General features: G+C 46.1%; 1 protein-coding gene across 1 annotated transcript in view; it reads right to left on the bottom strand.

Annotated features, from left to right (window-relative positions):
- PPP1R1A (protein phosphatase 1 regulatory inhibitor subunit 1A) overlaps positions 1 to 16735 on the bottom strand; it is a 154211-nt gene that overhangs the window by 83149 nt on the left and 54327 nt on the right. Inside the window, exon 2 of the mRNA XM_029595122.1 lies at positions 741 to 801. Within this exon, the coding sequence (XP_029450982.1) occupies positions 741 to 801 (61 nt within the window). The remainder of the gene's footprint in view (positions 1 to 740; positions 802 to 16735) is intronic.

Raw genomic sequence — 16735 nt, 5'->3', positions numbered from 1 at the left:
GGGTACTTCCTGATAACCCTGACTGGCAACCGTCAGAGAGAGGATGCTGGGCTTGATAGCACATTTGCTGTTATGCAGCATGGCACACTTTATGTTCTTATATGGAAGCGTTAGTGTCTTTTCAATGAGAAGCTCCCCCGTTCTCTTTGAAAATTCATCAACACGCAGGCAAGCTAGTGCAATCAGATAGCAATGCTCAACGGGGAATGATTTTGATATCGCCTGAATTAGCAGGCTAGATCCCTCATAGGGGACAATTTTCAAACTATGTACATTTGGACAAAAGATTTTAAGAATTTTTATTTTTACCCATGGATTTTGTCCCGCTTTTCCCAGAGAAAATCCTTTCACTTTGAATTAGCTGTTTTTCCCACAGGAACTTTTACTCCCGGGACATACGTGCAGTCTTCCTCCCCTGGATCTAAACACGCCCCCCCCCCCCCCCCCCCAATCTTGGGAACGCCTCCTTGCAATGCAACTGCAAACCCATGCACTGTGGGACGCTGCACGTGCTCTGAGCCATTGCCAAGGCAGGGCGATCACGTGCCTCGGGGGACAGAAATGCATTCAGTGGCTCTTGCGCCGGGTTGGATTTGTTAAACTAGTTTAAGGACTCTGTTTTTGACAAGATTAAAAGCAGACAGAGAGATCCCATCTGCTGTGCTGGCCAGTGCCGGTGCGATGCGTGTGACCCCTCCCCCCCCCCCCCCCCAAGCCACTGGAAAATGTGGGGTCCTTACCTGGCGAGGACTGGTCTCCGCTCAGCACTAAGGTGGCAGGGGTTGGGCGACGCCTTCGAATCTGCAGAAGTAACAGTAAGGGAAGGAGCGTTAGGGAGGCAAAACCGACAAAGTTGCTGCTTTAAGGCATTCATACAAAATCTGACTTTCCTTCAAGACTCCTAGGAAGGGGAAGGTTGGAGGGGGTAATTTTGAAACCCCACGGTGGGTGGCTTCGGGCTCACTGGTATTTTGCACCCACAGGGCCTGTGGGTGAATTTTAAAAAGAAGACTCCGCATGGAGTTTGAATATTCAGGTGACATTCACCAGAACGGCATGTTTGCACCTGCGTTCTTGGCCCCTGCATGTGAGCAGGTGTAAAGTACCTGCCAGAAAGTGAGAATGCAATCGTGGTCGTGCAGACTCTTCCTCCGCAACCTAACTCCACCCACCTTTTTATGCGCTTGAAAGTGCGCCGGCTGTTTACTCATAAACCATGAGAGGGAGGGGGAGCAGCCATCTTTTAATCCATATCAAAAGATTTGAATATTACTGCCCTGAATTTAATGAACAGCTGTTCTAACTTTTTCCATCCCCCTTCTGCAAATAACAGTAACCTATTCAGCTGTAGTCAGGAAAGGTTGACTATGCAGTAGTAGCATTGTGACAATAAATATGGGAAGAAAGCTTACATAGCTGCCACTGACTGTGCTGTACCTATTCTGTGGTGGGGCAGTGTGTGTGTATGAGAGAAGCTTGTGCTGCCACTGACTGTGCTGTACCTGTTCTGTGGTGGGGCAGTGTGAGTGTGTGTATGAGAGAAGCTTGTGCTGCCACTGACTGTGCTGTACCTGCTCTGTGGTGGGGCAGTGTGAGTGTGTGTATGAGAGAAGCTTGTGCTGCCACTGACTGCTGTACCTGCTCTGTGGTGGGGCAGTGTGAGTGTGTGTATGAGAGAAGCTTGTGCTGCCACTGACTGTGCTGTACCTGTTCTGTGGTGGGGCAGTGTGTATGTATGTGTGTGTGTGTGTGTGAGAGAGAGAGAAGCTTGCACTGCTGCTGTCTGTGCTGTACCTGCTCTGTGGTGGGGCAGTGTGTGTGTATGAGAGAAGCTTGTGCTGCCACTGACTGTGCTGTACCTGTTCTGTGGTGGGGCAGTGTGTGTGTGTCAGGGAAGCTTGCACTGCTGCTCCCTGTGGTGTACCTGCTCTGTGGTGGGGCAATGTGTGTGTGTGTGTGTGTGTGTGTGTGTGTGTGTGTGTGTGTGTGAGAGAGAGAGAAGCTTGCACTGCTGCTGTCTGTGCTGTACATGCTCTGTGGTGGGGCAGTGTGTGTGTGTATGCGTGAGGGAAGCTTGCACTGCTGCTGTCTGTGCTGTATTAAGTCAGCGATGGGGCAGTGTGTGCTTAAAACTTGCATTGCTACTGCCCGGATTGTACCTGTTTTTCGACGGGGGTTAGTCGGTATGTGGAAGCTTGCCCTGCTGCTGCCCCTTCTGTACCTGATCTGTGCCAACTCTGTGCACACTGCAATTTTTTATGTATTTTATTTTGGAACAAGAAAAGTAAGTCTGTAAACAAATTATAGGTTGTAAACATGTCATTTTATCTAATTTGATTTTTCAGCAATAAGTTGGATATTTGCACTGTAAAGTTAATTGATGCAAATACTATGGTCACAGTCACTTAGGCAAAAGCTGAAAGTATTTAAGTAGGTTAATTGCGATTGAAACCTTGCATTATTGCGGCAGGGAGTATTCTATTGGAAGCTAACAATCTAAAGAAAATGTGCTCAGGGTTCCTAATCCAGTTACAAAAGGCCAAGTCCCATTCCATCCTTTTTACTCAAAGGGTAAGCCATGTGTCCCACTGTCCTCTGGTTATTTTGGCTCAGTTCATCCTGTCCCAAGATCATTGGGCTTCAATCCAATATGCAAGGAATGAATCCTGGCAGCGTGTTCAGGAATATTTCATGACGCCTAGCTGGAAGAGTCCCATTGAGCAACTGGTACAAAGTGTTTACTTACAAGGGAGGTGGGGCAGAGAGGCAGAGGGCATGCCATTTGGAGGAAGACACACATGTTCAGATAGCATGCCTTCTACTGCACATTCGGGCCGATACAGTAAATCCCGCAGGAGAGCCGGCGCTCCAAGGCGAGCGCCCAGGCCCCCTCCAACCTTCCCCTTCCTAGGAGTCTTGAAGGAAGACAGAAGCGGTGGCTGTCAGTGGGTTTGACAGCCGACGCTCAATTTTTCCAGTGTCGGTTCTCGACCCTGCTGACAGCCACGGGTTCGGAAAACAGAAGCCGGCAAAATTGAGTGTCTGTCTTCCAACCCGCGAGCCGTGGGCACATTTAACTTTTTTTTTTTTAATTAAAATTTTTTTTTAATTTTTGGGGCCTCTGACTTAATATCGCTATGATTTTAAGTCAGAGGGTGTACAGAAAAGCAGTTTTTTCTGTACACTTTCCCAGTGCCGGCAGAAATTAATGCCTACCTGTGGACAGGAATTAATTTCTGAAAGTAAAATGCGTGGCTTGGCTGCACATTTTACTTTCTGTATCGCACAGGAATAACTAATAGAGCCATCTACATGTATTTGCATGTTGCGGGAGCTTTTAGTTTCGGGGGGGGGGGGGGGGGGGGTTGGCCACGCGTTTCGATGCACTATTACCCCTTACTGTAAAAGGGGTAAAATAGCGTGTCGAAAACGCGCGGCCAAACGCGGGCTAACAGTGCGCTCCACCAGAGCGCACTTACTGTATCGGCCTGATTGTGTGTGTCAAAATGATGCTGAGAACAGCGAACATCAAGAGAAGAACAGGGCTGGGGCAAACATATCTGGTGCCCTAGGCGAACCTTTGGTCATTCACACACGCACACCCCTGCCCCGACTGAACTACCAGCGGCAATGACTCCAGCACAGTACTTCCTTCTTTGATGGTATTGGCACTCCTCTAGACATTTTATTTAGCAATTCTTATCTTCTGCTACTTCCACATTATCGGGCCGATACAGTAAAGTGCGCTCCAGTGCATATTGATGGGCCTATTAGTCATTCTCGCGCGATACAGAAAGCAAAATGTGCAGCAAAGCCGCACATTTTAATTTCAGCCGGCACCAGGAAAGTGTACAGAAAAGGAGAAAAAACCTCTTTTCTGTACACCCTCCGACTTAATATCATAGCAATATTAAGTCGGAGGCCCCAAAAGTAAAAAAAAAAAAAATTAAAAATCTGCCCATGACCCGCGGGTTGGAAGACGGACGCTCAATTTTGCCGGCGTCCGTTTTCCGAACCCGTGGCTGTCAGCGGGCTCGACAACCAACGCTGGTAAAATTAAGCATCGGCTATCAAATCCGCTGACAGCCACCGCTTCTGTCATAAAGGAGGCGCTAGGGATGCGCTAGTGACCCTAGCATCTCCTTTTACCGTGGGCCCTCGTTTACATAAATTTATTTACTGGATTGCATGCCCAGGAGAGCGGGCGCTCGCCCGCTCTCCCGCAAAGTTTTCTGTATCGGCCCGTATGTTTGGCAGGATTTTGCCAAACATACGGGCCAAACATAGTTTGCCTTATGGAATCACCGGCCCTGGAGGAGAACCAATGAATGCGGCTAAACATCTTTCCTTTCACTTTCTTTTATTTTAAAGTTGTCTGTCTCTTTCTCCTCCATCCTCTTTTCTCATGTGTTTCCTTGTTTCTTGTTGGGAGGGAATGACAGTTCCTTGTGTGTATGGACTGGTAAATTGCAAGTCTTGCTCAGAAGAATGAGGCTAAGGGGGTGGACCAGGTGAAGAGGGCCGCAGTGTTGGGAAGTTTTTACTCTGGTTGGAAAATTCTAGATAGGAGAGTTCCGGGAAATAGGCCCAGCTTCCCTTCTAGCTCCAGCAACATCAACAAACCAAGGTCAAAAACCATAGCCACATATGATGGTGATAATGCAGAAGCACAATGATGCAATGGCACTTTTGTTAATCACTGACTTCCGTCTGTATTATCACTGACCATTGTCAACTAAGGTGGCCTACATTATGTCTCACCAAATGCTGTTATTATAATGGCAATGATTGTAGCATCATTAGCACTTGCAAAGTAATACCAAACAAGGAGACATCATTTCATTATCATTCCTAACCATGATTAGCAGTCGCAATATCGTCACACCGTGGTTAGTCTATCCCAAACTGGTAAGTGATGACAATCATGGTATTATCAGATCACGGACAGCCACAGTAAGAGCAGAATTAGGACGCTTCCCCGGACTAACCATACAAAAAAAGAATACTCAAATTCTGGTGTCATCAACAGCAAGACAAACTCCCTCCCACTACCAGGCTCTCTGTGAAACAACACAAAATCCTGGGGGGAAAAAACCACACTCAGCACATATGTAGCAAATCCACAGTGCCAGTCCAGCACTAACATCCAGATGTCAACCAACTCCAACCTGGCCTTGAAAAAAGCAGCAATGCAGACACTGAAATGTGCCTTAGAACCCCAATACACCTCCTAGCGGGAGGTGCAGATAGGAAAGCAGAATAAGCTGCACTGCTACAAATCCCTGCACAGAAACCACCTGTTAGCAGAATCCCTCACCTCAGTCACACACACACATGCAGACCTTCACCAAATACAGACTGAGTGACCACAGATTAGAAACAGAAATATGCAGACAAAAACAGAAATGGAAACCAGAATAAGCCAGACTCTGTATGCAATAGAATACCAAGAAATAGATACAGACATGCATCTGATGTGCAAAATACAAAGAAATGAGAGAGATGTTTCTCAAAGCTGACAGAGGAAATCAAAGACCAACCACAAAAGAATGAGAAGGAAAAAGTCTATATAATCCTGGGAGAAACAGGAGCTAGAGCAGCAAAATATGCAGATTCCTGCCACCAAGCCAGAAATGACACCTGACCAGCGACAATACGGACCAGCACTGAAACCAGAAAATTGTCCATGTCTTTGTCCTTTCTCTATCTTGTAATTTTATTTTATTGTTATCAATATTTTGTCATTTTCTCCTTTTTATTTTAATCATTGTGAGGGTAATGACAAAACCTTGTACAGAAAATTATTCCGGCAAAACTACTCACACTTGGTGTGGGCATGTTTGCCATGAATATTTACAAATATTCTTTTTAAAATCAGTGAGGAATCGCCTAAATGAAAACCCTATCCCTGGGGGAGTGCCTTTCTCAAATGTGAATAAAGGTGTGCAAATACAGGGCCTTATGCATGCACTTTTATTCACATATTGGGCAGAGAAGGGCGACCAAAATGATAAGGGGAATGGAACAGCTCCCCTATGAGGAAAGACTAAAGAGGTTAGGACTTTTCAGCTTGGAGAAGAGGCGGCTGAGGGGGGATATGATAGAGGTGTTTACAATCATGAGAGGTCTAGAACAGGTAGATGTGAATTGGTTATTTACGCTTTCGGATAATAGAAAGACTAGGGGGCATTCCATGAAGTTAGCATGGGGTATATTTAAAACTAATCGGAGAAAGTTCTTTTTCACTCAATGCACAATTAAGCTCTGGAATTTGTTGCCAGGGGATGTGGTTAGTGCAGTTAGTGTAGCTGCGTTTAAAAAAGGATTGGATATGTTCTTGGAGGAGAAGTCCAATCAAGTTGACTTAGGGAATAGCTTAGCCACTGCCATTACTGGCATCAGTAGCATGGGATCTACTTAGGGTTTGGATACTTGCCAGGTTCTTATGGCCTGGATTGGCCACTGTTGGAAACAGAATGCTGGGCTTGATGGACCCTTGGTCTGACCCAGTATGGCATGTTCTTATGTCCTTATGAAAGGACATCTTTGTGAGCAAAGCATTGCTTTACCCACAAAAAAAGCCTTTTAAAATTACCTTCCATAAGCATTATTTGGGCAACAAATGTAAAATAGTCACATTAATAAAGTCATCTGAATCTGTACTGACACACTAGAGCCAGCTATTCACAGCCACAGTTATTACTTAAGTCATTGTTTTATCACATGAATTAGATTTAATAAATGACTACTGCATCGCTGTATCCTTAGTACCCCCCCTAACAGCTATGAAGTTATCTAGTTTTCCCTCCAGTACATCCAATGATTGCTTTAAACCAATCTCACTAGCTAGGTAATTCCAGAGCCGGTTACCCCAGCGGTAATTAGCTCTCTCTTAAAACTAAATTGATTTTCCTTGGATTCAAGTCTTATCATTTTGTTTTTTTCCATGTGACATAGCATAAACGTTGTCCTATTTTTACCCTTTGTAGTATTTATAGCTAGACTACAACTGTGTGGAGCCACTAGTACCTTGTATAAGGAAGACCAGCAGTGCTATCCTGACATGTCATTCTACGGGAGCATGTAATAACAGCAAATGATAGCAGATAAATACCAAACTGGCCCATGCAGTCTACCCAGTTATTTCCAATCACTTCCAAGCATAATTTCAAACTCTGTGTATTTTTTCCTTAATGATCCTGTTTAATGAGGCGAACCCCCTCCTCCCAGCAGGCCAAAACACAGAGGGGTAGATATTAAAAAAAATATCTGTTTAAGATAGCTGAATAGGGTTATCCAGCTAACAGATGGGATATTCAGCAGCAGTTGTGTGCATGGCTATGCTGCTGAATATCCCAGGATAAATGGCTACTAAGCCAGATAAGTATAACCTGGCTATTATTTATTTATTTAATTGTTATAATATTTATCATCTGCCTATATCATTACAAAACATGCAGGTCTAACTTAGCCAGATAAGGCTCCATATCACTACTTAGCCAGATAACTTATCTGGCTATGTAGTGTGCCCAGTTACACCCATTGCCTGCCTCCAAGTTAGCCAACTAAGAAATTGGCCATTTAAGTCACTTAGGCCTGGATTCACCATTCTATCGCAGAATGGTGAATCCAGTGAAAATGGGGGGGGGGGGGGGGGGGGTGGCGAAGGAGGGGCAGGCCTGTGAAAGCCGGCAGCCTTCACACCACCATGGTGTTTTCGCTGCCAGCTTTCGCACCCAATAGCGCGACCATGAAAGGTGGTGCTATTGGGTGCGCTACTGGTGACTATAACGTTGCTTACCTTATCGCCACCAACGAAGACACCGCCGAGTCCACCTCCTCACTGCCCTGACTCCTCCCCTTGCCGCCCCAACTCCGCCCCCAGCATGCTATCGCGTGCGATAAGCATTTGAAAATCACCCCCTTAACTGGCAAAGTTGTGGTCTGTTGTGTCCATCGCTTCTCGACGCCCTCCTTACCGCTTTGGTGACTCCCTCTTCGCCCGCGGGAAGTTTGGCTGCCGCGGTGTCCTCCTGCTGAAGTCCTCTGGCATCCCCGGACCAGCTTGATGCTGCAACCCACCATGTTTCCTGGAGGCCTAGGGGCGCGTACGCAGCGCGGCCCCAACTGAAGTACTAGCATTGGCGCAAACCTCAGGGGCGTCCCCCTAAGATGACGTCATCCGCTACGGATATATACGGTCTTAGAATTTGCTAACAGATTGAGTTATCAAGGGTTCGGGTTACTCTACCTAAGCTACTCTGCCTCCTCGGACTTATCAGAGGGGGCCTTGCTCTCTCTTTATTTTCAGATTACAGTCTGGAACCGGTACTCGCTCCTCGAGGGCCCACTTTCGCAGACTTGTTCCTGTATTACTTCTGTCTGGAAGTCATCGCTGCCTACTACATCTGTGAGTTACCATTGCTCTCTCAGAGCTTTCCCTGGAACCAGCTCAGCCTTCCAGGGATCGCTGTTCCAGTACCTGAGGGACTACAGCCCAGCCGGGCATTCCAGCTCACTACTGCCACCTCTGGTGGTTCAACATTCTGTTTAATAAAAGAACTAGTGTGTGTCTGTCTCCAAACTCTGAGCCTGACCAGTGGTCCCTCTCGGGATTTTCCACCGGGGGGTGTGGTCATCTGCCACCGGTCCAAGGATTCACCCACTCTCCAGCATATCTGATGGCTAACTCCCCAACAGATTGCTTCTCCAGTAGCTCCGTTAATAACAGATTGCTACTCCCAGCTTTATCAACAGAGCTCTAATAACATGGTCACTGAATATACAGTGGCTGCTACGTAGCTGGTTAAATCTGACTGTTTCAGTATCGGACTCAGAAAGCTTAAGTAAATGGTAGGCAAATTTAGCTATTTGTAATGAGCTCCTAATGGCAGGGAGCAAGAACTGCAGCTAACATCAAGTAGAGCTTTGTACTGCTGTGGCAGCCTTGGATTTAGTATTTAGCAGGGCCAGAACCACTTATTAGCCAAGTGAAAAAGATTGTCCTCATCCTATATTCAACATATACAGTATATAACACAATAAATAATGAAGAAACTAGAAGCCTACACAGTGGCAGCATGCAAGTAAGTGTGGGAGGAGGTGGAGCTATGAGCCACCCAGGCAAGCACCCTCAACACACAGTCCTCACACTGAGACGGGACAGGGTGAACTTACTCAAGGCCACAGACATATGTACTCTTATCCCTATCCTAAATTAAATAGAAAAAGAGATCCTTTTCCATCCCCCACATTATTGTTTCACAAACCAAAATACATTCATTTATATTACTATGGAATTCAGATACATCACCCAGCTGTGAATGTTCTACACTTTTTATTTTATTGATCTATAAAATATGTACCATGGCAGAAATACACAATTATACCTTCACAGGTGAAGTACAGTGTACATAATATACAGTTATACACACTCTGGTGTCACCTCAGTAACAGCACCACAAACTCTCCACTGTCAGGTACTTTGAAAATAGCACCAAACCTGCAAAAAACATATTTCCAAACCTATTTCTAGCAAACCTGCCATACAAAGCAGCACTGGCTCCCAGGACTCAGTGCTTCTGAGGTAAACAGGTCAATCACCAGCTTTCGCCAGTGACTGAACAAATTGTCCACCAGAAGCATTACTAGGTATCTAAACGATCCGGGGGCGGCAGACCCTCCCCTCCCCCCAGATTTTGATAATTAACTCATAGCAATCCTGTAAAAACACACAATTGGCCAACACACTTTCAAATGATCTCTCTTCTATGCTCCCATGCACTGTCATCAGGGAGTCATCTTATATGATCTGTGACAGGAAAGCCATCCAATTCCATCCCAGTGGGGACCCAATGGCTTTCTCTAACCTCCGTCTCTATGGAGACTGAAGATCCCTGCTCATAAGCCAGGAGGCACTGCTACAAACATTTTGCTCATGCAGCACTGGTCATTTGTATGAAATGTACCTGCATGAGCGGAATGCACTGACAGTCTATATGAATCTCTTGAGAAAAATTCCACCTGTAAGGGCATCTTGCACCGAATAAACATAGCCTTCATTCTGTAATTAAATGTAGCCGGCGGGACAGGGGGCTGACAGGGCTCAGGGGCAGCCTTGGGGAGTGCTGGGATCACATTCTGAGCCATTCTCCTGGGTTCTTTTCCCAAAAGGAGGGGAAAAGGTAAAGTTCTTAGGCTTCCTGTAGAGGTTTTTTTTTTGCATCATACAGTAATAATATTAAAAATAAAAAAAAACACTTCATAAGTCAGCTGTTCAAAAATAAATTCTTTGAAGTTGAAAAAGTCCCAGAGGGTACCTTTTGCAATGGTTGAGCTCCAGGAGAAAATGACAGGTACAGTCACTGGTAAGTCTACACTCCATGGCAGTGGATGCTCTTCACAAGGGGCCCTTACCCCTTGATGGACCCTTCCCCAGTGGTACTTGCAGACTCCTTCCCCTGCTAGCAACACTTTGGAAACTCTTAACACCCATGCTTTCCTGAAAGCAGCAGCTCGGCGGGAACTTCTCCCTGCAAGGCAGCCTTCCCTCCAACTCCTCTAAAATCACTTAAGAAATACATTTCTCTGACAGATGAGGAGCATGGGACTAACTCCCCTCTTCTTAAGACCTCGTCTCTGGTCCCTTGGAGGCGAGGGGTGAGATGGCACCCACCCGTCCCAAAGGCAAATGCACAGGTCAAGTCATCGAGAGGGTCATGGGGGGGCAGAGCGTCCCCTTGGAGTCTGGCCCTTCCGGTGATTGGAAATGCTGCAGAAGGGGGGAAAGGAAGGGTCAGAATTCCCAAAGAAATGACAGACAGTGCATCACAGATGATGTTTCTTGGAAGCTGGCAGCCCTGCTACACGCCCAGGAACACTACAACCTGCCTCCCTCATTTCCACAGCATTTGCCCCCAGGAGAAGTGGGAAATGGGTGAATAGTGTGTGTGGGTGGGGGGAAGGGGGGATTAGTGTGTGGCACACTCTCTCCAGGTCGGTGCAAGGATATCAGGTGCACTAGGCGAACTTTACATACTAACCCTCACCACACACACAGATACAATCTGTTATTATAAATGCACAGTTTTTACATGAAAAAAGATATTCATAGTCTTCCAAGGTAAAAAATATCACAGCAACATGTATATTATTTTTACATGCACTTCATTGGTGCCAACCAAAAAACTCTGCAAAAAAAACATTTGTTATTAGGCCTATTGTAAAATACATTTGATGTGCGCTTAGCCCTCAGAAAGCCACGAGTAAACTGAATAACAATGATAATATAGTAAACCTATTACAATGCTATAAGCGGTCTAGAAATATTTTAAATAAATAAATAAACATCCCAGACCAAAACAGCACTAAATGCCAGCACTCAAGCAGTAAGAACCCTACATTTGAAAAGACAACACTACAAATCTGACACCAGGTTCTAAAACACCAATAAACCTCCTATTAGGAAAACAAAGTAAGCCTGGCTGCTGCATCCCTACACAGAAACTACATGCCAGCAGAACACGTCCCTTTGATCACAAGTGTAGAACACAGACGGATCGACACCAAATATAGAAGAAAATATAAACAGAAATGTGCAGACAAAAACGGAACTGGAAACTGCATGAAGCCAAACTTGTATGCAGTGCAACAATGGAAAAATAGAAATTCCATCATTCCTCATAAAACAATAATAAATCAAGAAATATAACAATCATAATAGTAAAATTATACGAATAGAATAAATATTTCAAAATGGCTGATGAACAGGACTTCAACATTTTTTTTTAATGTTCTCAAAAAAACAATAAAATATTTCAAAATAAGACACATCAAATAACATTCATCAATTGAATCTAGTAAGAATTTAAAAAAATTCCCCACTCTCCATACCTGATATCTTTTGATATCCAGTCACGCTAAAATTGTTGTGGATTGAGGGGGGAGGGCGCACAAACTTTATTCTCTTTCTCTCATACTTACTCGTATGTCCATTCTCTCTCACACATACACTGTCACATACACACACATACATAAACTTATACACACCCACAACCTCTCTCTCTCACAGACACTGACACACTCTCAGGCTCTAAGACACTCTCTCTCCCCCTAATCCCCACACACAAGCTCTTACTCACCCAGATTCTCTCATACACACACACGCTCACGCTCTCACCGGCTCCCTCACATACACACACCCAGGCATGCTCCCATTTATTCTCACACTGTTCCCCCCCCCCACCCCATAGGCATGCACACATTCATTTTCATACACACACACACACACACACACACAGACCCTAAGCAGGCACCAATTCATTCTTACACACACAGACACACACACACATACACAGGTAGGCACCCATTCTCACACAGACAGACCCCAGGAAGGCACCCATTTATTCACTCCCCCCCCCCCCCCCCCCACCCAGGCAGGCTCCCATTCATTCTCACACTGCTCCCTCCACACCCCAGGCAGGCACCAATTCATTCTCACATACACACACACCCCCAGGCAGACTCCCATTCATACACATGCACACACTGAAGGCAGAGACCCCCTCTCTCTCTTTTGCCAGCAACCTCAGAACCTCTCTCATTCCTCTACTGCTGCTGTCACTGCTGCCACGTGGCTATTGGGGAGGTGCCAATCACTGTTACTGGCACTGAAGCCTGTTCTGCTGCCTCCTCTGTGCAGGCCCCACAGTATTAAAAATGTGTGGGGCTTCCAGGTCCTCTACACTGATCTTGTACATTGCGAGATCGGCACAGAGTGCTACTCTTGCACATTCCCAAAGATAACATATGCCAGTCGCTAAAAATTCAAAAATAATTATTTATTTATTACCTTTGCTGTCTGAGCTTAGTTTTCTAATTGGTTGGTCATGGGCTTTTTTTCCCCCACCTTCCCTTTCGTTACAGTCTCTTTTTTTTTCTGTTTCTTTTCTCACCACCTGTCTTCTTTACTTCTTCCCTCAAACTCACATTCAGGTTCTCTTTTTCACATGCTGTCTCTCTCACACACACACACTCAGGCTCTCATTCTCATGTTCTCTCACTCTCTCTCTCACACACACACATATTCTATGGCTCTCTCTCACTCACACACACATGCATGCACAGACTCTCACACTCACATGCTGTCTCACTCACACACACAGAGGCTCTCTTATTCTCACATGCTGCCTCACACACAGGCTCTCACACTCACATGCTGTCTCACTCACACACACAGAGGTTCTCTTATTCCCACATGCTGTCTCACACACAGGCTCTCACTCTCACATGCTGTCTCACATACAGGCTCTCACTCCCACACAGGCTCTCAAGTCACTCAATTTCTCAACTCACTCTCATACACCCACACATAGGGCCTCTGCCTCTCTCTTACCTCTGGGTCTCCTCTTCGCGGGTTGCCACAGGATGGGCTCCACGTCGGCCCTGATCTCCTTGGGCCACTGCGAGGTGGGATCCACAGAGGCTCTACTATCGGCCTCTTCTTCTCGAGCCGCCGCAAAGTGAGATCCGCAGCAGCCCTGCTATTGGGCCTCCTCTTCTCGGGCTGCCACGAGGTGGGATATGCGGCAGCCCTACTACCAGCCTGCACTTCTCGGCCTCCGCGCCACAAACGCAGGACACAGCTCCTCTTCTGCATGTGGTGGATGCTCTTCCTCCTTCCTGCCTGTGTGGCTCTGGCAACGTTTTTCTTCCGGGGCCGCACAGGCAGGAGGAGCATCTGGAGGTGACTTTTTCTTCGGGACGTGAAGGTACCACAGTCCTGCCAATCTTCCTGCTGTGCGCTGCACCCCCCTGGGTATGCCACTGAGGCAGTGTGAGGCGGACACCATAGCGGCGTTCTGAGAGGGGCATGTTTTTGCCACCTCAAAATTCTGCCGCCTCACCCTGCCTCATTATAGAACCGCCCCTGCTTGGAATATCTCAGAATTCTACTGTTGGACACCAGGACAAATCTCTCTGGTCCTATGGGCCTGAACTCAGGCCACCCTCTCAGGACAGAAGGGACCGAACTCGTCTGAACTTCAAACCAAATGGGCTCATGAGTTTTACTTCAGCTGGATGCCTCCCCTGGGGCATTGGGTCCTTTCTACGACCTCATCTACCAGCGTGCATGGAGACACTGAAGGCAACGGTAAGGGACACTTTGATGTCACCCTTGCATAAAAAAGTAGAAGATGTGTTAAGTTGACAAGACTTCCTTGTTTTAGGCGTGCCCTTAAAATTATTTCTGACAAATCGTGTGCTCAGTTTGCACTTTCACCGCTATTTGTTTCTTGAGCTTTGATGCATGGCGATTCTTGGCCTTTTGTACTGTGATTTATTTATCTTCTTTCTCTAATGTCACAACATCTGCTGCTGTTAGCAAGAACAAACTGAAAACCTTGTCTGCCCTGTTCCTTTACAAATTGCTTTTTTTTTTTTTTTTTCAGTATTTGTCTTCTGAAACAATTCCTTTCCAAGCATAAAGTGCTAGCGTTTAATGAAGCAATGAAAATGAAGACCTTGAGACTGGGCATAGGAGGAGGGACTTCACCCAGGATACTGGATGTCTCTATTATTAGAGCTAACTGAGATGTCTTCCAGAGAAGGATTTGGGTGTTATGTTTTTTTGGCTTGATAGTTTTCTCCTTTCTCCTTCCATCCCAATTGGAGTTGGCCTCACTGAACTACGGCTCTATGAGCCTTCATTTGCAACTACCTGGGGTATTTTACCCCATTTTTACATCTTCCCCTTCTTTTTTTACGCTGGCCAGTGCAGAGATAGTGCTCGGCGAGGGGGGGTCACACCACCGCGCTTCCCTCAGGGCGTTCAATAGTCCCTCCCTAAGACCGGCCACTAGGTGTCTCCTTTCAGCCATTTCTAAGGCATCCCTCCTGCAGCCTCCCCAGCCAGCTGGAGGAGCAGAGTCCTGCTGGGGAAATCAAACCGCGTGGCAGCACACAACACAGACACTGAGACAGCATGCCAGCCTTCAGAGAAGATTGTAAGCGGAAACTTAGCACAGTCTGATCGTAGCTGCTAAATTATCGACGGGGCAGAGAGATGTATGCAAAGCAAAATGTGTGGCTAAAGCACTCAGAAGGCTGGGCATGATGAACTTATGCCTTTGTTCAGTCTAACAACTGAGTAACTGTGTAATTGTGGTAGGAGAAGGGAGAAGAGTTGGAGCCGAATAATAGGAAACAGAGTGATCAACTCTTAAATGTTGTGTTGAGGAACATTTTGGGGACATGTATAAGGGACCTGGGGACCCTTACTGTGTCCCAGCAGATGACATATTGGAGCTGGCAGAGTAGAGTAAGTGAGCTGAACCATGTTACTAGGGCCTCCTCCACAGGAGCAGCCTCAATGGTTCAAACTTGTGTTTTATGGAGTAGTTTCAGACAAGATTTTTTTTTTTTGGGGGGGGGGGGGAGTTAGTAGTGGAATTTGGAGAGGGAGGAAGGCAGGCTCATGCAGGTGGTGCCATGCAAGCTGCCCTTGTGGTGGTGTTTATTGGCAGCCCATTGTAACTGTCCGCTCCTGCTATAACACCTGGAGTAGAGAATCTCCCCAAATCTGAAGGAGTAAATCTCCACCTTGCTGAGTTTGTCTCCAAGAGAAGAGAACCTCCTGGCCAATGTGCAGGTCTGACCTGAGATCTCAGGCAGTGATCGAGGCAGTTAGGTTCATGGAGAGGTGGTATCAACGTATCCAGTGGACACCACCAAGGTGACAACGAGTAGATGTGACTCGGTTATTTACACTTTCAAATAATAGAAGGAATAGGGGTATTCCATGAAGTTAGCAAATAGCACATTTAAGACTAATTGGAGAAAATTCGTTTTCACTCAATGCACAATAAAGCTCTAGAATTTGTTGCCAGAGGATGTGGTTAGTGCAGTTAGTGTAGCTGGGTTCAAAAAAGGTTTGGATAAGTTCTTGGAGGAGAAGTCCATTAACGGCTATTAATCAAGTTTACTTAGGGAATAGCCACTGCTATTAATTGCATCAATCACTAACCAACCTCTTTCCCTTTCAATAATAATAATCCAACAAAAACATATAAGGGAATAATTGCTCGGTGGTAATCTTGTACGGAGGTAGTCCTGTGAGGATGACCAATTTATGGTTATCCTCTTGTATACCTCCGTCTATTATTCTTTTATTAGGTTTTATTTTACCAACACTTTCTACTTTTTGAAATTTTCAGTTTTTCTTAAAATCCCTTCTCCCCTGCTGCTTTTTCCGCCCCACTGGTGTTTTGTTTTATACTTATCGGGTCGTCACCTCTACAATGTCTCATGGGCACGGAGCTGCTCGTCCGACACGGGCCATGTTTCGGCACGAAGTGCCTGCTTCAGGGACTGTGGGAGAATAAGCTGTGTCCTACTCTGGTTTCACAGCATTTGGCAAACTGTTATGCCGCTTTCCTTTGTCGTACTCGGGACGCCCGTAATGCTTGTCGTACTCGGGACAACATGTCCCGAGTACGACAAAGGAAAGCGGCATAACAGTTTGCCAAATGCTGTGAAACCAGAGTAGGACACAGCTTATTCTCCCACAGTCCCTGAAGCAGGCACTTCGTGCCGAAACATGGCCCGTGTCGGACGAGCAGCTCCGTGCCCATGAGACATTGTAGAGGTGACGACCCGATAAGTATAAAACAAAACACCAGTGGGGCGGAAAAGCAGCAGGGGAGAAGGGATTTTAAGAAAAACTGAAAATTTCAAA

This window comes from Rhinatrema bivittatum, chromosome 3 (genome assembly GCF_901001135.1).
Source record: "Rhinatrema bivittatum chromosome 3, aRhiBiv1.1, whole genome shotgun sequence".
Classification (NCBI taxonomy): domain Eukaryota; kingdom Metazoa; phylum Chordata; class Amphibia; order Gymnophiona; family Rhinatrematidae; genus Rhinatrema; species Rhinatrema bivittatum.
Note: the sequence above shows the minus strand (reverse complement) of the source record. Positions and strands in the feature narration are given on the sequence as shown.